Here is a 24,243-nt window from a genome sequence, read left to right on the forward strand (position 1 = left end):
TCCATGGTGAGGCTGGTTAATATTCAAGTCCTGTCCGGTCTACATGAAGATGGGGAAATTCGAACCAACTGCAATTTTGCAACTCTTATTAATGATTGGTTTGTCTTCCATATTTGTTTTTGCCATGCTTTGCTATTGAAACAATTACTGTTGCTCTTTCTTTGTTTCTTGATGATGTTTTGACAGAGTAATCATATACCGGTTGTAAGCTCAAATTAAGTTATGATTCGCTTTGGCTATCTATTTCCGTTGTTCTCGCAATTATTCTATTATATCAACCATTTAAGACTGTTGATGTGAATTTTTTAATTGGTCCCTGATTAAAGGATGTTGTTTTGTTGAGTTTCTTAATTATTAAAAGTTACAAAAATGATCACCCGACTATTCATATGTTCTAAATTCATCCTTTTCCATTAAAAAATCGGTGGCCGTTTGTTGACTGGGATATGATAAAATCTGATCTCAGAATCGTTTGAGTTGTATTTTGCGGATCGACTCTTCGTTTACATTATGTCGTCTAGTCAGTGCTTGAAACATTATACCTTCTAGCCAGTGCTTGAAAGTAATGGTGGTGCCAGTAGACATAATTAAAATATGATTTTATCATATCTCAGTCAGCAGGTTAATGATCAGCCTAGATGGTCGTCAATTTTTTAAAGAAAAATGATGAGTTTTACATATAAATAGTCGAGTGACCATTTTGTAACTTTTAATAGTCGGGGAACTCAACTGAACAACATCCTATAATCGGGGGATCATTTTGAAACTTTAATAGTCGAGGGATTCAACAAAGTAGTATCTTATAGTCATGGAGCATTTTTGTACTTTACCCTACTATATTAAACAAAGTAATACAATACTATTAACTATCTAATATCTATAACTCTGTTATTAAACTAATACTTTATTTTATTGACTTCTTTCTTTTTTTCCCTCCACCCCTGCTAATAGACTATTCTCAACAAGGCACCTTTAATATTACATCTTTTAATCTCCTGAAGAAAACAAATAACACAACTCCAAACTCCATTGCTATTGATTAGTTTCCTCAAGACGATGACATGTATATGCATGTTTCCTCTTTTATTAGCATCCATCCAAGTGTTTAGTGAGTCTCTGCAAGGTTTGTGGTTGACAAGAATAGCATCAAGGTGCTATCTCCATTGAGTCTGAGAGGAAAACACGATGGTTCTATAGGTAACTTCAGGATACCAGACTATGGTGGGTTCATTATAGGCTCTATGGTTTATCAAGACAAAGGAGCTAATGGTTGTGAACCCTTTGATGGTCATCCCTTTAAGCCCAAGTCTCCTCTCCTCTATGTCCTCCTCCTTGATCGTGGAAGTATTTCTCCCTCCATTTCTCTTCAATAATATTGTTAAAATCAACTTAATGTTATACCTTTTTTTTGTTCCCTTGATGAATTGCATGTCCATATGCTTCAGTGTAACAGTATTAACAGTTAATTTATGGTATGCAGGGGTTAAATTTTTCTTCTCAAGGTTTTTTTTCCTTTTTCTTTGAACAATGGCTTGGTTTTCCTCTCTATAATTTGAAATAAAGCCTTGTATGTCATGATTCTCGTCGTCAACTCATAATCGTTCTTGACCTGCTGTGTTGCACTTGTAGAATGCTACTTTGCCTTGAAGGTATGACATGGCCAACAGGATGGGGCTGCTGCAGTATTAATGACTGATAGCATAGATGGACCTCTAATAACTACGAATTCTCCTAAGGAAAACAGTGATGCAAATTAATACGTTGAGAAGATAGGGATTTTGTCGGCTTTGATATAAAAGTCTTTCAGTGACAACCTTAAAGAGGCCCTAAAGAAGCATGAAGATGTAGTGGTAAAACTAGACTAGAGGGAGTTAATGCTCCATCCTGACCAAAGGGTTGAGTATGAGCTGTGAACCAATAAAAATGGCGAGTGTGGCGTTCGTTGTGACGAGCATATGAATTTCGTAAAGAATTTCAAAGGCCATGCGCAGATATTTGAAAAGGGGGTCACACTTTGTTCACACTACATTACATAACTTGGTATTGTCCTGAAGCCTTTATCTTTAGCGGTCAGTGCAAGTCCCAGTTTATAAACCAAGGAAGATATTGTGATCCTGATCCAGAACAAGATTTTGGATAAGGATATCAAGGAAAGGATGTGGTGTTTGAGAACTTGAGATATCTTTATGTGCACAAAGTTTCCAATGAGAGCAAGAGGCCCTGGATTTGGTGGGATTATGTGACAGATTTCCATATCAGGTGTTCGATGAAGGTGAAGAGATATATCAAAGAATGTGCTGAGGGTGTCATGAGTTATCTTGGTAAGTGTTATTTTATTCAGGATTTTTGTGTGTCTTCTGGTATTCTTGCTTGATCGATTTTGTATGCTCAACTAGATTTGCATGTTGAGAAAATCAGAAAGTACATGGGTGATCCTGAAGCTGATGTCGAAAATGAAGTCCTGAAACATGATAACAACTTTAGGTACACCTTTTTCTTTGCCCATATTAAAGAACAAAGTTAATGTCTTAAGATCAATGATCTTAAGTGATCGCGTGTATAAGTGTGTGTTATGGCACGCAAATTTGTGCAAGTATACACAATCAATGCAAGCAATATAACAGTGAGTGAGTATCATCTCCACAGGGATTGGAGGGTTTTTAAAAGATTGTTATAGCTAGGAATAAGTGTCATTAACTAATCCTAAGTATCTAAGTCTAATGATATAAACAAGGAAAGTATGCAGTAGCAAAGGTATGAATAGATGGAAAAAGTTTGGCTAAGGCAAGAAAAAATGTGAAGTGAGTAGAAATGTTTTATCGTGGCAAGAAAAATATGTTAAGGTAAACAAATAAAAGTTGTCAAGGCTAAAGTTGTCAAAACTCTATAAATAGACTGGAAACCTCACATAATTAGACTTCTAAAAGAGCACTTGGGTTGGATTTGCTATGACGAGAAATTATTCTATGGCTAGGATTATCTAGTATGCTATGCCTATGTTGCTCGACAGGATTTACTAAAGTATTTTAAGATTTTTGCTACGACAATAATACTCGGCATGAACTACAACCCTTGGTTTATCAAATTGTTGTTGTAGCAATACCCCTCAGCGTAAACTGTAGCTTTTCGCCTATCTTATTCAAGTATTTACCCTTTTTAGTCAAATAAAACCCTCTCCTTATCTCTAAGGTGGGTTAAAACCTCCTATCCCAGATTAGTTCCCTTGTTCACGTAGATCTAACCTAACTCTCTCGATATTAGGCATCAACTCCTATAAAAATGGCAATCTCTCAAAAGCTTTTACAATGCCAAGGAAAAAGATTAAAATATTGAACAAAACAACATTCAACAAAAACATACTTCAATCATTCATTAACATTAAAATAAAATATCATCCAAGCATTTCCAACACCAAATAAAACAATTTATGGTGTGGTTAACATCATCCCAAAACTATTCATTAAGTACAAGCCCTTAGAAAAATAAAACATGAAGAACAAGGAAAGAAAAACTCCCAAAGCATAGCTCTGTCGTGACATCAGACCACCACCATGACTGCTCCAACGGCTAACCTTTGTCAAGAACCTAGTCGCTGTTCTAACGAAGCCTAGCTATTGAGGGCACCAAGGACGGATGAGTGGGGAACGATGGAAAAGAGTATGTTGCGACTGCCTTTTTCCAAGAATATGGTATTTTCTATATATGATTCTGAACACTTTATGAAGAGTTATAATGGGATATTTATAGTGGAAATTTATAGGGTTTAGTGCCCTTGTAAATTTCCTAAATACCCTTAAAGTTAAACCCTTTTTATGAATAACATAGCAGTTTACGGTGGTCTCAAATTCCTTGATGAGGGCATGATTGCACTTGAGGTAGATTGAACAGCTGCCCATTGGACGTCAGTAATTTTGTCTCGTATTGCGTCAGACTAGCGAGATAAAACTCGCCTTGGCAAGAAAATTTGTTCCTCATTGTCATCGTCTTCTATTCCACTGGCCATAGCAAATTAATTTGTCTTAGCAAATAAATTCTTCCTCAGTCATTTCCTGCATCATCACAATCAACAAACATCCTTTCTCATCAGTATTATTAGTTTAATCAAATAAACATTGCCTAGACAAAACTTATCCACCACATGAAAATATGTCCTAAATGCAACTATATGCAGCTAAAATACTATGTTAATGGCTTTTAGACAATCAATAAATTAAGTAAAAAGTCTTAAAATATAATATTTTTACGGAGTTATCACACCCACAAACTGAAGCTATTGCTTGTCCTCAAGCAATGGATAATGAGCAATAGAAAAATGAAATGCTATGGCAAAGTAAAGTGGTTTAAATTTAAGACCTTAGTAAAAAGTTTGGCCTCAACATGATAGACTAACTGAGAAGTCAAGTGCCATTCCCTAGGTCAGGATCCTTTGTCAGTGTGTGTGCGTGATTGCATCTAGTCTATGCTTAACGTATTTAGAAAACTCCTAAGTAAGTTCTTTTGTTTTGCCAAGGCATAAAATTACTCATTAAGCAAAGCTTCACTCCTGTTTATTCAACATCTAGTTTCATATTTTTTCTTCTTTTTTTAACATTGCTTCGAGGGGAGTCAGCCCATCACACCTACCGTCCCACACTCTAGGTGAAAGCGAGGATACCTTCTGATAACTCCATAAAAAGACTCTATTTTTAGTATTTTTACTTAAGTTATTGCTCTTCTAAACAATGTAGTCATAGCATATTAGTTGCATTTATGTTATAATTTCATAGGGTGGATAAGTTTTGCCTAGACAAGATTTATTTGGTTTGATTAATGTTGCTGAGGATAAAGGGCTTGTGTGGATTGTGTGTTTATGAATTAACTTAGGAGGAACATTTCAGTCGTGAAAATATATTTCCCAAGGGCCAGTGGAACACAAAAGACAAAGACGGGGAGGAACAAATTTATCTTGCCAAGGCAAGATTTATCTTGTAAGTCTAAAGCGGATCTGACGAATTGCTTATGTCACCTACCAGCGGTACGACTGACCTTACGTGCAATCAAACCCTAAGATTCTAAGAATATCTAGCTGCCTTTCCATTTATATCTTGGACAAGTTAACACGCATATTTAGGGAATATTTAATTATGTGAAACCCTAGGAAAATTCCCTTAATAAATACCAGTCACAACCTCCAAAAAAGAGGAGGCAAAGAAGAGAAAAGAGCTTACCTGAGGCGTAGAGTGAGTAGTTGCAGTGCTTTATCTTTCACCGTTATCCAACCCAACCGTCCTTGGTGTCCTCCATATCCAAGCTATAGAAGAGCAACGTCAAGCCTCGAGAGAGGCTGGCCGCCAGAACAGGTGCGGTGCTAGTCAGAGATCTCACTAGTCAGAGATCTCACGACAGAGCCCCTGTTTGGGAGTTATTCTTCCTTTGTTCTTAATTTATTTTATTTTCTTTGGGGTTTGTATTAAACGATGATACCTTTGGATCACGTTTTGACAACACCATGAACTGCTTTACTTGGTGTTGGTTTTTGTTTTGCTGAGACAATTATTTTATAGTTTATGAATGACACATTATAATTTTGCTTAAGTCTGTTTTGTTCATTATTTAAATATTTTGCCTTGACACTGTAAGAGTTTTTGAGAGATTGTCTAGGGCCTAGGTGAAACATGTCTAGACATTGTAAGAGCTTCAAGAGATTTTCATTTATCTAGAAATTGATTCTTAGATTCAAGAGAATTAAGACAGATCTACGTGAACAAGGGAATGTATCCGGGATGGTGATGTTCTAACTTACCTACCTTAGAGATAAGGAGAGGGTTTCAATCGACTAAAAGGGATAAACGCTTTAGTAGGATAGACAACGATTATAGTTTATGCTAAGGGGTATTGCTACAACAATAGTCTGACAAACCAAGGGTTGTAGTTGACGCTGAGTAGTATTTTCATAACAATTGTCTAAGAATACTCAGTAATCTTGTTGGCAGGCTAAGGAGATCATAAAAAATCCTTCTATACTTAGAATAATTTCTTGTCATAGTAAAAGAATAACCTGAGTGCTCTACGAAAAGTCTGAATATGTGAGGTTGTTTTGAATATATTTGAATCAACACTTTTCTTTGTCTTGTCTATTTTTACATTGTTCCCTTTGCATATTTACTTTGCCTCGACCAAAATTTTCTACAACCATACTTCATTATATTTTCTTGCTTTAGTTTATTGAGGGCTGAAATTTTAAAACCACATGATTGTCTTAATATAACTTTTCCATGACAATTTTAATTTTCCTACTAACTATTATCCATTGCTTGAGGATAAGCAATAGCTTAAGTTTGGGGTACGATAACTCCATAAAAAGACTCTATTTTTAATCTTTTTACTTAAGTTATTGTTCATCTAAATAATGTAGTCATAGCATATTAGTTGCATTTAGGTTATAATTGCATGCGGTGGATAAGTTTTGCCTGGGCAAGATTTATTTGGTTTGACTGGTGCTGCTGAGAAGAAAAGGCTTGTGTGGATTGTGTGTGTGCAAGAATTAACTTAGGAGGAACATTTCAGTCGTGACAATATATTTCGCAAGGGCTAGTGGAACACAAAAGAAAAATACAGTGAGGAACATATTTATCTTGGCAAGGCAAGATTTATCTTGCAAGTCTGAAACGGATTTGACGAATTGCTTATGTCACCTGCCAGCTGTACGACTAACCTCACGTGCAATCAAGCCCCAAGATTCTGACAATATCCAGCCGAATTTCCATTTATAACTTGGAAAAGTTAACACGGGTATTTAGGGAACATTTAATTATGTGAAACCCTAATAAAATTCCCTTAATAAATACTCACTCATAGCCTCCAAAAAAAGGGAGGCAAGGAAGAGAAAAGAACTTACCTGAGGCGTGCAATAAGCCGATGCAATACTTTATCTTCCACCGTTCTCTAACCCAACCATCCTTGGTTTCCTCAATAGACAGCCTATAGCAGAGTGGTGGCCAGGCCTCGAGAGAGGCTGGCCACCAGAGCAGGCGCGATGCTGGTCAGAGATGTCACGACAGAGCCCCTGTTTGGGAGTCATTCTTCCTTTGTTTTTAATTTCTTTTATTTACTTTAGGGTTTTTATTAAATAATGATACCTTTGAATGATGCTTTGGTAACACCAAGAAATGTTTTACATTTTGTTGGTTTTTGTTTTGCCGAGACAATTATTTTATAGTTTATGAATGACACATTATGATTTTTCTTAAGTCTGTTTTGTTCATTGTTTAAATATTTTACCTTGACATTGTAAGAGCTTTCGAGAGATTGCCTATGATCTAGGTGAAACATGTCTAGACATTGTATGAGCTTCGAAAGATTATCGTTTGTCTAGGAATTGATTCTTAGATTCGAGAGAATTAAGACAGATCTACATGAACAAGTGAATGGATCCGGGATGGTGATGTTCTAACCTGCCTACCTTAGAGACAAGGAGAGAGTTCCAATCGACTAAAAGAGATAGACGTTTGAGTAGGATAGAGAATGATTATAGTTTACGCTGAGGGGTATTGCTACAACAACAGTCTGACAAACCAAGGGTTGTAGTTGACGCTGAGCAGTATTGTCATAACAACCGTCTAAAAGTACTCGGTAATCCTGTCAGGCAGCCTAAGTAGATCATAACAAATCCTTCTAGACTTAGAATAATTTATTGTCATAGCAAAAGACTAACTTGAGTGCTCTGTGAAAAGTCTTAATATGTGAGGTTGTTTTGAATATATTTGAATCAACGTTTTTCTTTGTCTTGTCTATTTTTACATTATTCCCTTTGTATATTTACTTTGCCTTGATGAAACTTTTCTACAACCGTACTTCATAATATTTTCTTGCTTTAGTTTATTTAATCTATCGCCAATTGTTTTCCTGTCTTGACAAGAATTCAGGAACTAGCTTGTGACACATAGTTCTAGTTGTGGTGAAACATCAAAAGCCCTATCAATCCCTGAGGAGACGATAACTCATTTACCCTTTTTTACTTGATTCGAATGTGTATACTTGCACATATTTTCTTTCCTTAGCATATACATTTACAAGCAATCACCTTCTACCCCCGAGCTAGTCAGGTAAAGTCATCCCATGACTGCTTTCATTCACTCATGTGCCAAGACTACCATTTATTTAAATAAGAGTTCCAAGTAATGCCGATGCAAAAAGGAGTGTCTCTCTACAGCTATGTCGAGGTATTTATATGCAATTCATAGCACTAAGGAGTTCAACTTAATCTTTTCAATCATTTGATGCCACGACACTTAAAAGTTCTATCCTAAAATATTTTTAAGTACCTTAAGAATAGAAAACATACAGTCGTGTTAAAATAATCACAAAGAATCAAGTCCTAAGGTTGGTTCTATCCTCTTCAACAGTCATGTACAATAATTATGGCCTAGGCAATATATTTTTTCCATCATCGGGCATCATCAACTTATTCTAAGTAACTAACCTGATCCTAACTAATGTTATAACAAAAAATAATTCTACTAAACATTATCAATGTAAATGACAAAGTGTAAACAATACCTCCCACAAACTTGAGGGATGTATTGTCCTCAATGCATGAAGACTAAACTAAAGATAAAATGTAATGCAATGTACCTTGACTAACTCTATTTTGATAGTGGTGGGGTTGTTTTGCGCAGATTCCTCAAGTGGAGAAGTCCAAACATGATTATATGTCATCTTCATGCGATACTTGATCAGAGATGTTGCAATTCGGCGTGGCATTTGTGCAGATGGGTGGACATCATCAGCAATGACATTGTTTGTTCCAACACCAATTGAGTCTTCTTTCTAAATGGGTACAACATCTATAGGGGCTTTACTCTTATCCACATGCTTGGGAGACTATTCTTCTACAAAACTAATATTAAAAGTAAATAAAGAAATAAAGTAAAGAAAAACAAACACACAAACACAAACAAAAAAATTGCCATGACAAAGAAAATAAAGAAGTTTGATGGGATGCAAACTCCAAACATCCTGAATTGATATGGCTAGTTTGTCGCGTTCAATCGGAGCACCAATATAAACCAAAATTCCCCACACATATAACAGTTCCTCCCTCAAAATATTTTGCCCTGGCATTTTTTATCTTTCACATTTGAATTTTAGGACCTTTGTAGTAGTCATCTCTCTTTTAAAGTGTTATCCACATAAAGTTGAATCGTAGTGGAATATGATATCTTCGTTATGCTTCTTCAACCTTTGAGGGACAGGTGGTGGGGGTCTGACTTCATATGCTGTGGGGGGTGAAACTTTTGCCATGGCAATAAATTTTCCACCATCAATAGGATGACTTGTTTAACCCTCGTCCTTTTCCTTCTCCTTAGGCAACTCGTCTTGTTCAAAAGTTTCAGCTTAACTTTCTTCATCCCCCCAAACTTATCTTTTAGATTAATTTGGGTGTCACTTCTCAGTGTAAGTGCACTACATTGCTCTTTTCCATGAGGCTTAGTGACCTCAGTATCACTAGGGCGGCTTCCTTATGGGCGAGAACGTAATGTCGTGGTAATTTGGCTCATTTGGTTCTCCAGTTCTCTCAAAGATAAGCTATGACTTTGTAATAAAGTTTCCTGACTTTGCAACAATGTGTCTTGGCTTTTAATTATTAAAGAGTATTCATACAGCAAGGCCTTAGTTGAAGTCGTGAAATCTTTTGCCGAGGCCATAAATTCTTGCAGAGAAGCTTCGAGGGAGGTAGTATTTGAAGAATATGCTAAAATTTTGTAAATATTTTGCCACGACATATTTTTTAAAAAACCTGGGGGTTCAACCAAACTTTGTTGCTGATTTGAGCTACTGGCATTGTTGGCTCCTTGATTCCCCAAAGAAAAATCTGGACGTTAAATCTATCCTCGATTGCAAGTGTTCGAATGGGGGTTGTTGTTGCTTCGATTAAAATTGCCCACGAAATTGATAAACTTCTGATTTTCTGGGCTTTCACTTTCATGATGATTGTTGTCGTAAAAATTGCATGTTGAGCTGGTTACCTTAACTTCTTTTACCTCACTATAATGCTACAAAATTCTTAACATATTTGTTATGGCAGAAAGTTGGGCAGATACTGAATCATTGGCATCAAGTTCAAATGCCCCAGACACTTTCCTTCCAGTTATAAGCCTTGTAGACGTGAATTTATAATCTTTGTTGGCTATCCTATCAATGATATCAAAGGCTTCCACGAGTGATTTGTCAAGCAAATTACCATTCATCGAGGCATCAAAAATTATATGAGTGGGTGCGTTGACTCTATTGTAATACATCACAACTTGATTTCAGTCGTGGAATCCAAGATTGGTGCACTTGTGAAGCAAACTTTGTATCGGTCCCAACACTCATACATAGACTCTTCATCGCCTTAGCGAAAAGATGTTATGACATTCCTAAGATGGTCGTTCATATTGGGTGGATTATGCCATAGCAAAAATGTTTTGCACAAGTCCACCCAGGACCTTATCGAGCCAGAAGGTATTCCATTAAGCCATGCCCTAGCGTGATCTTTCAAAGAATATGGAAATAAATTCAATTTCAACACATCTTCATGCATTTCTTGCTATTGAAAGGAGTCACATACCTCCAAAAATGCTCGAACGTGTTGTCTTGCATTCTCATGAGAAGCACCACCAAACTGTCCAATCAAGTCCAACATGTCGAACATAACCGGTTTGAGCTCAAAGTGGTCTGCCTGAATCTTGGGAGCTATAATAGCAGGCTTAAGGTCATCCAAGTTGGGAGCTAAGTGATCTCTAATAGTTCGTGGTCTTGCAGTATTCTTCGCATTTTTATTTTCCGTGGCATTTAATTCTTCAGGTTCCTCACTTCATTTTGAACTTCATATATAGCTTTTTGAGCTCCTTGAACATATTTTTTTTGATAAATTTTTTTTTCATTCTCAAGTTCAAAATGAGATAATGGTTCCTTGGGACTTCTACAAGTCATACAACCACACAACAACTGAAAAGGGTAAACAAAAATAGCGAATAAATCCATAAGAATAAAATAAAAAAAATACAATAATAAAGAAACAAGATAATGCTATAACAAAACTTTTAAAAAAACCAATTGCTAATCCCCAGCAACGACGCCAAAAACTTGATCGCGTGTATAAGTGTGTTATGGCACGCTAATTTATGCAAGTATACACAATCGATGCAAGTAATATAGTATGAGTGAGTATCGTCTCCACATGGATTGGAGGGTTTTTAAAAGTTTGTTATAGCTAGGAATATGTGTCGTTAACTAATCCTAAGCATCTAAGTCTAATGATATAAACAAGGAAAGTATGTAGTAGCAAATGGTATGAATAGATGGAAAACGTTTGGCCGAGGCAAGAAAAATTGTAAAGTGAAGTGAGCAGAAAAGTTTTATCGTGGCAAGAAAAATATGCAAAGGTAAACAAATAAAAGTTGTCAAGGCTAAAGTTATCAAAATTCTATAAATAGATAGGAAATCTCACACAATCAGACTTCTAAAAGAGCATTTGAATTGGATTTGCTACGGCGATAAATTATTCTATGGCTAGGATGATCTAGTATGTTATGTATATGTTGGCCGACATCATTTACTAAAGTATTCTCGGACTTTTGCTATGGAAATACTACTCATTGTGAACTACAACCCTTGGTTTCTCAAACTGTTGTTGTGACAATATCCCTCAGTGTAAACTGTAGCTTTTCGCTTATCTTACTCAAGTATTTACCCTTTTTAGTCGAATGAAACCTTCTCCTTATCTCTAAGACGGGTTAAAACCTCCCCATCCCGAATTAGTTCCCTTGTTCTCGTAGATCTAACCTAACTCTCTCGATATTAGGTATCAACTCCTAGAAAAATGGCAATCTCTCAAAAGCTCTTACAATGTCAAGACAAAATATTAAAACATTTAACAAAATAACATTTACCAAAAACATACTTCAATAATTCATTAAAATTAAAATAAAATATCATCCAAGCATTTCCAACACCAAATAAAACAGTTTATGTTATGGTTAACATCATCCCAAAAATATTCATTAAGTACAAGCCCTTAGAAAAATAAAACATTAAGAACAAGGGAAGAAAAACTCCCAAAACATAGCTCTGTCGCAACATCAACCCACCACTATAGTTACTCCAGCGGCTAGCCTCTGTCGAGGACCTAGCTGCTACTCCGACGAAGCCTGGATATAGAGGGCACCAAGGACGGACCAGTGTGGAACGGTGGAAAAGAGTACGTTGTGGCCGTCTTTTTTCAAGCCTAGGGTATTTTCTCTATATGATTCTGAAAACTTTATGAAGAGTTATATTGAGGTATTTATAGTGGGAATTTCTAGGGTTTAGTGTCCTTGGAAATCCCCTTAGTACCCTTGAAGTTAAACCCTTTTTATGAATAACATAGCAGTTTGTGGTGGTCTCAAATTCCTTGATGAGGGCATGATTGCACGTGAGGTAGATTGGACAGCTGGCCATGTGACGTAGCAATTTTGTCGCGTACTGCGTCAGACTGGCGAGATAAAACTCGCCTTGGCAAGAAAATTTATTCCTCACTGTCGTTGTCTTCTATTTCACTGGTCCTAGCAAATTAATTTGTCTCGGTAAATAAATTATTCCTCAGTCATTTCCTGCATCATCACAATCAACAAACAACCTTTCTCATCAACAACATCAGTTTAATCAAATAAACTTTGCCTAGGCAAAACTTATCCACTACATGAAAATATGTCCTAAATGCAATTATATGCAGCTAAAATGCCATGTCAATGGCTTTTAGACAATCAATAACTTAAGTAAAAAGACCTAAAATATAATCTTTTTACGGAGTTATCATTAAGTAAAGCAAATGTTAACTTTCTTATTTTGCTACAATTTGTGGCACTTAGGTTAGCCAATGTTCTCGTGGTGACGTTACCATTTTGCCAACATTTATTATCGATAATGTTCAATATCGAGGTTCGTTAGGTAGCATGTCAGTGGATGAGACTGCAACATTCCTATTGAATTACATAAATGATGTTGATGTTGTAGCATCCCAAAAATTGGGCGAGTGACCAAAGTGTAAGATTTTAAAACAAATAAAGAGCTAAGGAATTTAAGTGATTGAGTTTAAAGAATCATGTAGGAAAAGGGTTATAATAAGGTGTAAATTATAAGTTTAGTATGGAATTAAGCAATTTTCAATTCTCAGTGGAAATGAGAAAAAGTTGTTATGAACTTTGTATTAGGATTTATTTGGAGACTAAATTTGGATGATTATGAAGAAATTGATTAAGTTAGCACCTTTTATTTTATCAAGGTGAATATTTTATGGATATGTATGTGTGGTTATATGAAAAGTTTGTTTGACTTAATGAAGTATATGTCTCAATTATATCTGATGGAGATTTAAGGTTACCTTAAAGTTTTAGAAATCTTTGAACAAGGTCTTGGGAATTCGACTTAACTGTAGCATTTTTATCCATGCATAGACAGATAGTTAGTTAAGTAGATTATTCAGGTTTTAAAAATGTCATGTAAGAGTGAGTGTAATATAGTTTAAAAGATCGGAAGAAAATGTAAGGCTAAGTTAATCAAGTGTGACGTGGACTTGTTTAAGGTTGTGTTTCTTGGCCATATAGACGTAGTCAAAGAGATAAGGATTTATATATATATTAACGAAGCATGAGATATAGTCGAATGATTATATTCCTTCTGATTAAGTTGTTAAGGATAAGCATGTTACTTGTGGAAGGTAGTACCAAGAAAAATTTTGGGAGGATGATATGCGTAGAAAAATTTTCCCCATCTCTTTGTGCAGTGAAAATTCGAGGACGAATTTTCTTAATGGGGAGATTTGTAACATCCCAAAAATCGAGAAAGTGACCAAAGTGTAAGATTTTAAAACTTGGTGGTTAAATTATGATAAATTGAAAAGTTTAGGGACTTAATTAGAATTTTCTTATGTAGGATTGTTTAATAAAGATTGAGAGATGAAAAGGCATAATCGTCATTAGAAAATAAATGAATAAAAAAATCATTAGTGGAGGTATTATATACACGTGGAGAATGAGAGGAAATGAAAGAAAAATATAGAGACTAGCTTCACCTATCTTCTTCTCCTCTTCCCGTGACTCCATTGGTAAGGTGAGTTAGTCTCAAGTTAATTATTCCTTTTATTTTTAAGTTGGTTTTGATTCTTGGAGGGTTAGGAAAGCTTGAGAAAGCTTAAAGAGAAGTAGAAGCTAAAAGATTTACAAGGTATGGGTGATTAAATAAAAAGGGTTTTTGAGTGAATTGTTGAGAAAGAGCTAGTAAATGGATTTTGAAGTGAAATTTGACTTTTCATAAGTTGGGATAAGAAATCTAAAGTGTTAGAAATAGATTTGGAACATGTTGAATAATTGGTTAGATTTTTAGTTTTAAGTGATATTGTGGAATTTTGGATATTTAAGTGTGTTAAAGTGATATAAATTAGTTTTAATAAGAGTAGTTAAGTTTAAAGGGTTGAAAGGAGGTTAAAGTGGAAGATTTAAGTGAATTTGGTAAATTTTTGGGTTAAAATAAATAATTTTGGGCAAGGGGAATTAGTACTGGATGAACGGTACTGATACTTCAAAGCAAAAATAAGTGATATCTGGGTTTGGGTATGATACTATAAGAACATTATCGATACCATAAGGCAAAATTGTATGAATCCTTAAAAGGGTATCAGTACCAAAGGAGTAGTATCGATAGTAAGGGTATCGATATCAATGCACACGTATCGGTACCATTTTTTAGAAATGAAATTACAGAATGAAGAAAGGGTATTGATACTGAAGTATAGTATCGATACCATCATAAGGAAGTATCGTTACTGGAACTAGGGTACCAATACTGTTTAGATGGAAATTTCGAATTAAGTGTTTCTTTTAGTCTAAGTTAATGATGATTAATTCATAGTGATTCAAACTCCTCCATTCATACCAATCATATATTTGTGTAGATATCGAGCGAACGCAAGTACCGGAAGATTCGAATTTATAAGATCCGCCAAGAGCAATAAAGATTGTGCCTTGACTAAGTGAGGCTAAGGTGAGTGCATATTAATATAATATATGATTATACGGAAATAAGACTTGCGATGAGTATATTTCTAATGTTTTGGTTGCATAATATCCATGAATACAAGTATCTTGTTGATATTGTTTCTATGTGGACATGAATACAAGAATATGTCTATGGTTTACATGCACTGTTTTACATGACCTATGTGTTATATGATCTATATGATTATATGAGAATATGACATAAGCTATTTGAAAATGGTCTATGTGAATAAATGTCTATGTGATAAGCTATGTGAAATGGTATAAATGCTAAAGCCCATAAGTATGTGATATGAGAGCTAAGGGTATAATTTGCATGCCAAGAGTCGAGGGTTCTACGCGGTCCTTCGAGACAATACTATGTTGTCCTTCGGGACATTTCTATGTGGCACTTCGGTGCATATTCTATGCGTCACTTCGGTGTAATTTATATGAGCTGTGGTGACAGCATTAGTGCACAACCTCAATGTACTCACATATCTTAAGTTCTCAATGATGTACCATGGGCTATTAAAAGAAATGATATAAATGAACATGTGCATGATGATAATGATGGTATATGCATGTATGCATTATGTTCTATGGTTTTTGTATTATATGATTGTATGAAATGTTCAAATTATGTTAAGTGTTTAAGGTTTTATTATGAACTTTATATGCGTCACTAAGTCAATGACTTAGCGTGTGAGTGTTTCACACGTAGGATCAAAGAAGCCAAAGGAGCAAGGATAGGAAGTTAGGACAACATATATTTACCAAGGACCAGATCAGAAGCGATTTAACAGTAGGTTCTTTTGTTGTATTAAATATTGTTGGCATGTAATTTAAACGTTTGAGACATATATGCTCTGATCGGTTTTGTAAACCTATTTGATTGTATTTATGTAAATTATTCAGTTTTATCTTTAATGTGAGTTTGAATTTTCAACTATCTTGTAAAAGCAAATGATCTGAAAAGTCAATGTGACACTTCGGATTCGTATCCGGATCGGATACGGGTTGGGGGTGTTACAAAAGTTCTTGTTTTGCCTACTATGAAGGAAAACCGGAGAGAAGTTTTGTGCTGAAGGCCATCTGTGCTGGATTTAAGGAGACTACGTAACCTTCGATTTGTTTAAGTGCAGGTAGACTGGACCTGCTTACATCTAAACCAGATTTACACTCAGGAATGTTCTTTTAATCTCTTATGAATATTCGTTTCATGTTATTTTAACAGATGGGGAAACTAATGAGTGCCTTGAAAGAAATGGTGGAAGTTGGTAGGATAAACAAGCCAACATAACAGCGTGCAGGGTAAAGTATAGAATGTTTACACGGTTCGATGTTTCAGTCTAATATACAACAGTTTAGCTCCACAACTCCTGCTAATAAAAAAGGGATGTTGAATTTGTTTAGGATACATTCAGGGAAGAGTATGTGAATGCCCCATTGTGAAGGGCGTGCAGTATAGAAGAGATGGTTACATATCTTGTGAAGGTGCAGCTTTCTCCCTTCTGTTAAATTAGATTCAACATGGGAACTGTGTTCACTCGCTGCCACTTATCATTTCTCATCCATTTACAGCCTTTGGACCTTTGAGATGTATGATTAACAACAGAGGTTGCTGGTCCGAAACAAAAGATGGATTAACATTCTCGGCTTGCTCAGTTCAGTAATTTATTCTTCATTCTTTCCTTTCTCCAATGGTTTTCTGTTATTCCGCAAATTTCTTTTTGGTTTGACTAAAGCCACTCCATTGCATAAGGAAAACCAATTAAGAGCTTGTCAGTGTCCACAAGGGTTCAAGGGGGATGGTCACAAATATGAAGATGCTTTTACCTTTACTTGTTTCTCAAGTCTTAACCCCTGAGGTTTGTCTCTATTACATTGGAATTTGTTCATCCCCGTCCGTTGTTTTTGCTTCAGATATCGATGAACGCAAAGAAGGAACTGCTTGCTGGTGCAACGGCTGTTCCTGTAAAAACACTTGGGGTGCATATGAATGCAATTGTAAAGGGGATCTTCTCTACGCAAGGGACCAAGATGCTTGCATTGGTAAGAGCAGAGATTTCCCTGGATGTGGCATTTGTTAGTCATTTATGAAAGAATAGCTGTCAAAATACGTGATCATTTTGTTACAGAAAGAAATGGATCGCGCTTCGGGTGGTTCATCACCTTCATGGTCCTGACAGCTGTGACGGCTGCTGGCCTAGCCGGGTATATATTCTACAAATATAGGCTCCGGGTAACTGACTTGACATGTTTGTTGCTTCATTTATATCATGACTTGGTTTGGTTATACATATTGATTCATTATTTTCCACCTGCAGTCATACATGGACTCAGAGATCATGTCGATCATGTCGCAGTACATGCCGCTCGACAACGCAACAGAGGCAACTAAACCTTAGTGGCTACGCTCCCCTGAAATTTGAGCCATCTATATCTATCAATATGTATACAGCTCTCATGAAATTACAGAGGAAAAAAAAAAGACACTCGTTTAACTGCTACACAAGCACACCCACCATGAGTAACCGTTGTACATAAATTTTCCATCACATATAGAAGAGTCCTCTTTTGTACACTTTTAATTGCTGTTTCCCCCCTCATTGTACACATATTACAATCAAATAGAATAATGTGTTTTAAGGGATAATATGTGAACTACTTTAACGTATCCAATAATCTTCAAACGTTAAAAGTAAGATTAGGGTTCATGCATGTTAACTCTAAGCCTTGATTTTAATTCTAATATATTGGTATTCCTTTATTTGGTGTTTGTGTATTTTGAAGATCAAGGTGAAGATGAAACATTCAAAGGAGGAAAGCTAAGATTATTGTGTAATTGACCTCATTAAGTGGGATTTAATGGTAGAAAGAAATGTTATTCTTCTTAGAAATTCTAAGTTCGAGCAGTTGTATCTGTAGGGCATGTAATCAGCAATTCAAAGAATATTATAAATTCAAATTAGAAGAGTACAATTGATATCGAGTCTAATTTTGTATGTATGTTTGCTTTGATGTTCAATTGTGAAGGTTTGTATTTTTGTTTTTTGTTTTTTTTTTAATAATTTCTACCTAAGGGAGGGAAGGGAAAGGAAAATTTTGTTCTTACGATATTGAACTCACAATATACGAGGGAAAGGTAAAATGTCGAGCGACAACTTTTAACTTATGATATTTTGTAGATTTTTATTCTTAAATATCTAAATTGTGATTTTTTTTACTGTGAACTTTCTGTTAGCATTTTATATAATAAGCCCAAATGTACGAAACACCCTCTACATTGTTCTCACCTAATTTAATTCTAAGTAAACTACGATGATCCCTTATAATTCGATATGACCGACTTTGATCGATCGATTTTATATTTCGATCTGGCCGATTCTGATCAACCGATTTTAATTACCAATTTAAAAAAGATAACGCAAGAACCAAAACCACACTTTTCTAACACCGGTGATTAAAATCAATCAAACCGAAAACATAGATATCCTGTATAATTTGATCTTTAATTTTCTTCTCTTTCTGCATAAACAATATGGATATTATAAACATGAGGACAAGATGGTCATCAAACTGAAACTATGATGAGAATTTCGGGCTACCATTGGGTGTTTTAATTGGCTACTTCACCAAATGCATCTGAATATGAAAATTACATTTATTTAATCTTCCTCTTCAGTTCCCTTCAATAAAATCCATTAGCTATAAATGATATACTCAAATGAACATCCTAACAGAGTAATCAATCCACAATAACTCAATTTATATCCCAACAGTTTTTCATTAACTAAATTTTAGAATTAAAATTAAAAAACAATTGACTTTTCTTCTCTCTTCTGCATCACTTTGCAAAAGAATACAACACAATTACATCTGCCTTGGTTGCCATAACCCACCTAAAAATTGATTGAGGAATTTGGTGATCACAATCCCTCTTTCCAGTTCATGTAAGTAGTGTGCAACATGCTCATCAATCCCAAGAAATCTTATGATGCACCTCCCAACTAAAATGCCATTCGACCAGCAAGTCTGCTTTCCATGATCCTTCTATCGATTGCTGCATTGATAGTGCTCATCTGAAATCAAAATTCAAAGAAAATGATCAGAGAGGAACTATGACTGTCCTTCACTTGGATAAAACTTATTCGTTAGCTGCCTGGTCCTGGTCCTATGCAAAAGATACCAAACTTTGCGAAAGAAGCTGACCTGGAAAGTCTGAATTCACGGTCAATGCTATTTATTTGAGCAAAAATCTGTTGGGTATCATCTTGTTCCACCCAAACCCCCACATTTTGAAATCAAACATAGGGAGAATGTATAGCATTTAATAAAATCCAAATTTTAAGTGATCATGTACATACATACACACATGCAGGCATGCAGGCATACATACTCTATTCTTAACATTGTTGAATGGTAGACAGAAGAAATTCTCGAGTGGATTGCACCAAGCCTGTCAATGTTGCACTTACCAACACCAGAAAAACTGGCATAAATACCTACTTGAATATTTTGACACAAACAGTTGGAGGCAATTGCTTGCAAAGTGGAACAATCATATTTTAAAATAAATGTGGATACCCGTCAACCAATAGGTGTTCTTGATGAAAGGGCTCATGGATCCTCCACAAATTGTGTTTCTTTTTTAATATATAGTAAAAAAAAGGGAATCACATGAAAATACCTCATCAAATAGGTAAGTGCATAGACAACTGAATCTCAAAACATGAAACATAAAGCCTACCCATCTGGTTAGATGTGCAAACCAAGTCCATAAACGAGAGATAGAAATGACTTACCTGGCTATTTTCATCATGCAACTGATATTTGGCTAAGGACACTCTTCTCTCTTCCTGCAAATGTATATAAATTAGAATCCTTTTATAACATTTTTCCATCATCATCTAGAAAAGAGCAAATAAAAACCCAATTAAAAAGTAGGAACCAACCATGGACATTGCCTCATCATCCCAAACTAAATAAACCTCGTTTACTGCCGGCTGGATAGCAGGAGCTTTATTTGCGATAACAGGGGGTGGTCCAATAGATGGGCCACCAGTATTTGGACCAGAGGCATAAGAATGAGAATTGACACCAGCTCCACCTAAAGTAATACAGCAGGGAAGATGACAAGGATTTAAAAATTGTCAACAAAAACGGAACCAGTCTATCGAACAAAGCAACAAAACTGTTGTGGGGTTGTTGGGGGGGGTGGAATTGTGCTGTTTTCAAAGCATGTAAAGCACTTGAGATAGGTCCCTTAATTATAACCACAGGTCCTCTGTACGCTTGCATCCGTGCAAGCAAGACAAGTTTTAATTCTATTTCTGTGAAATTATAAATGCATGATAGTGACAGTGGTGGGCTACCTCACCTGCCATCATTGAGTTGGGTTGCATCACCAATGATACCTAAATTATTAATTGCTTAGAAAGGGTGCATTAATTTTTTTTTTAAGTCATCAACCCTATGAAAGTCAGCAAACGCCAAAGCAATTTTGTTCATAAGGTCTAGTTTTTGCTTAGTTTTATTTCTCCACTTTATTTTATCACTGAGTTTATCACTCTTGAACACTGTGTGCAAGTTAGTTTTATATAAGTCTGTAGACAACTAACAATGTAGATACAATTTTTCTGTCTAGTCTTAGAACTAGTCAATATGGAACATAGCAAGCTGAGAGCTACCTGTCACCGAAGCACTACCACTTGAAAGAACTTCAATTGAACTTTTTACTTCTGCACCACTTGTTGGAAATGAAGCAGAAAATGGTGAGCTCTGAGTGGGTACACTGTTGTTGACAACAGGGAACAACGGTTGGGATACATGAAGTGCAGGTGCTAACGTCGGCAATCCAGGTGGGGCAATTTGAGAAGGTTGGAGTGAAGGCGATGCTGAGGGCACAGACAAAGAAGGCCTCACACTTTGCAGTGGAAATAATGACTGATGCACATACCCCATTAGTGCAGATGGGGGAACTGAAGCTGCAGGATGCTGTGGGAGCCAAGGCTGTGGACGAGGAGCCACTGCCCAGCCAACAGGAGGTACAGGCACTGCAGCATTATACCTGAGACAAATAACACATTAAATGGTCAGACTAGTTACATTAACAACTTTTGAAGATGAAGAATATCCTTACAATCGCATACTGAGATACTGCATGATTTAATATACAGACAACAAGAGCCACAATGAAAGCAACAATGACATAAAAAATCCAATTGTTCTTAAAAATGCCAATTATAAGTTCCAAAAATTCTATTTCATAGCCCAAAGGCTTAGCAATAGATGGAACAGAGAAGCCTAAAGTGAACATACACTGGCTGCATTCCCCTTAAAGTTGATTGAGGAGGGTATCCAACAGGAAGTGGCCCTGGCATCAATCCTCCCACAAGCTGAGTAGACGGGATATCCAGTTTGGCTGCTTTTGACGGAACCTCTTCTTCTGCAAGAAAATTTAGTTTAAGAATTAGGAAGACATAGTAGCAAATATAAAAGCATAATCAATATGCAACAGCATCAAACTTGTAAGTTAAAATATCAATTACAATGTGAACACTCCGAGTAAAAGTACATCTAGAAAATATTTGCTATAAAATACTAGTTCACGTAAAGGAGGATTCATGGAAAAAAGCAGAAATCAGCAAATCTAATCTTATACACATCACTTCTGCCTGCAAAGTGATTTACTTACCTTAGAGAAAATTTGTAACCCTATTTCCTTCTCTTAAACAAAAACGTACATTCCCATTCAACTTTAAAATTTGTCCTTGATTTTACTCACCTATTTTATTACAAAAATATATAAGAAAGACATCTTCAAGCTGCCACTTTTAATACTTGTTTATTCTTCCAAAAGAAGAAATGAAAAGACAATGTTTGGATGCAATTACAAAAACTACTTTTAGTAAAAAAAGTACAACGAAATCAAGTTTTATGAAAACCAAAAGTAATTGAATGTTTGCGGGCAACAACTCAAGTTATCATCACTTGATGTGGAACATGATTATAAATGATACATCAATATGTTCACCTTCTTCTCCATTGTGAGCGGCTAGTACGTCAGGCGGGATTCCTTGCATCCCGTATATCTCAATGTCTGTTGATTCTCTGCCAGATTTTGCATTGGGAACCCTATAAAATAATGACTGTTTCAGTGTAATGCAAAGTTCACAGACAGAAAAAAAAAAAAAAACCCCAAAGTAGGCTTTCAACTTTACTGATAGACAACTTCTGAAAATTGAATTTATGGGCGCACCCTAGCAAACGCTTAAGATTCAAACAGGCAGTATAACTTAGACAACTTTTAAGAAGCAAGATAAGGCGATAATTTGAAAGAGGCTACTCACTTTCTTTATGTATTTTTTAAAATTATTTCAGAAGGTTCTAATTATGAATCAATATAGAGAAATAACTGGCAAGTTATCGATCTTTTTTATCTTGAGCGTATAATGCAAGTTCTTATAGAGATCAACAAAACTGGGGCAAAGAACTTATAGGCTAATAACATAGGTTTCATTGCGTTGCCGATTCCCCAAAGCAATTTATTCATCCAAAAGCGAAAGGTATTTAGGCAACATTTGGCCATTGAAACAATTTCTTGTAGTAAAAAAACAGGTCGTAATATTTGCTCCGGCCAAGAAGAAAAATCTGAAAAGACAAATACCAAAGTACAAAGTACTCAACCCTAAACAACTTTTGCTTTCTTCTTTCGTGCAATTTTTTCCTATTTTGATCTTGGGAACAAGTTTCTGATAAACCGAAAAAGGAAGCGCTTAAACAATATAAATCCATTTCAAACTATTAAAAAAAGCGACACAATAATACCCTAAAATTAAATGGGGAAAATTTATTTCTGAACCCTAAAAGGACGAGTATAATTTAGACCGGAAAAAAAGTAAACAGAAAAGAGAAACAATTGGAAAAAGTTGAGGAATAATAATAGCATAGGTAAAGGAGATACTTGGTGACGGATTCCTTGTGAACCTGGAGAACATGGATGGCCATACCACCGGCGGTAGAGAGCTTCTTGTGACAGACATGGCACTTGAAATGCTTGGCCTTCTGGTGCTGCACCAGGATCTTCTCGTCGTCGAATTCTCTGTCGCAATAGTAACACCATACCTTGGATGGAGCTCTTTTCTTCTTCTTTCCCATTTAGGTTAGGGTTTTTCTCTGATCTGCGATTGCTTTTTTAATTTATTAATTTATTAATTTATTCTTCTCTTTTAATGGATGGGATGGGTTTATGACTTGTGTATATATGGGTTTAGAATTGTCTCTTTAGTTCAGTTGGTAGAGTACAATGCTCTTAATCTTGTTGTCGAGAGATTTAGTCTTACGGTATGCAATTTTATAATTCGGATGTCTATCACGGAATCTGTTCTCAAACTGGCGTTGAGGCAGCCTATTATCTTATCTCCCCTTACTTATTATATATTGGAATAAGGGTCAGTTATTTTTATATATAGGTTTAATTTTAGGGTAAACTACGTGTTTAGTATTTATACTTTCAATCTTTTCAAAATCATATTTAATATTTAATTTTTATTTCACTTCAGTATCCGTTAAAAAATGTTAAGTTTTGAAAAATATTGAAAGTTTAGGTACTTAAACGGATTAAAACTAATATTTTAGGTACTAAATATGTTATGTTTTTAATGGTTCGGTACTTAAATGAAAAAATTAAATATTAGGCATGATTTTGAAAAAATTAAAAGTTTAGGTATTAAAACATATCAAAATTGATAGTTTATATATTAAATGCATTGTTTACCCTTAATTTTCTTTTTTTTCTTTTTTTAATTTTCCTATATTATATAGTTGTCCCGGGATTATGCGTTCCGTTTAAAAAAGTCGGATGGGTCAATTAAGAAAATAAACTAAAGAGAAAATCGCCTCAGTGACCAAAAATACCTTATAATATACGATTTTAACCAACTTTTTTTGGATTTGCCAAAATGACCAATAAAATCGCAACGCGATATCAAAATCGCAACGCGATTTAGAAAATCGCAACGTTAAAAAGAAAATCGCAACGGTCAAAAGAAAATCGCAACGCGAGCTTCCAAGTTCGCAACGCGATTTAGAAGAAAAGCGCAATGCGATTGATAGAATCGCAATGCGATTTAGAAGAAAATCGCAATGCGACTGAGAGAATCGCAATGCGATTTATAGAATCGCAATGCGATTGAGAGAATCG

General features: G+C 35.5%; 1 protein-coding gene and 1 pseudogene across 1 annotated transcript; one reads left to right on the forward strand and one right to left on the reverse strand.

Moving 5' to 3' along the window:
- Positions 1-49: 49 nt before the first annotated feature.
- LOC120120563 lies at positions 50-17,446 on the forward strand (annotated as a pseudogene).
- Positions 17,447-18,727: 1,281 nt separating this feature from the next.
- On the reverse strand, positions 18,728-23,248 carry LOC120120479 (protein SUPPRESSOR OF FRI 4-like). Its single transcript, XM_039140115.1, has 7 exons — positions 23,005-23,248; positions 22,075-22,175; positions 21,360-21,486; positions 20,729-21,108; positions 19,994-20,148; positions 19,844-19,897; positions 18,728-19,120 (listed from the first exon to the last, which is right to left on the reverse strand). The coding sequence occupies exons 1-7, from the start codon at positions 23,196-23,198 to the stop codon at positions 19,049-19,051; spliced, it is 1,083 nt and encodes a 360-aa protein (XP_038996046.1). The 5' UTR covers positions 23,199-23,248; the 3' UTR covers positions 18,728-19,048.
- Between the last annotated feature and the right edge of the window lie 995 nt (positions 23,249-24,243).

This window comes from Hibiscus syriacus, unplaced genomic scaffold (genome assembly GCF_006381635.1).
Source record: "Hibiscus syriacus cultivar Baekdansim isolate YM2019G1 unplaced genomic scaffold, ASM638163v2 tig00110339_pilon, whole genome shotgun sequence".
Classification (NCBI taxonomy): Eukaryota; Viridiplantae; Streptophyta; class Magnoliopsida; order Malvales; family Malvaceae; genus Hibiscus; species Hibiscus syriacus.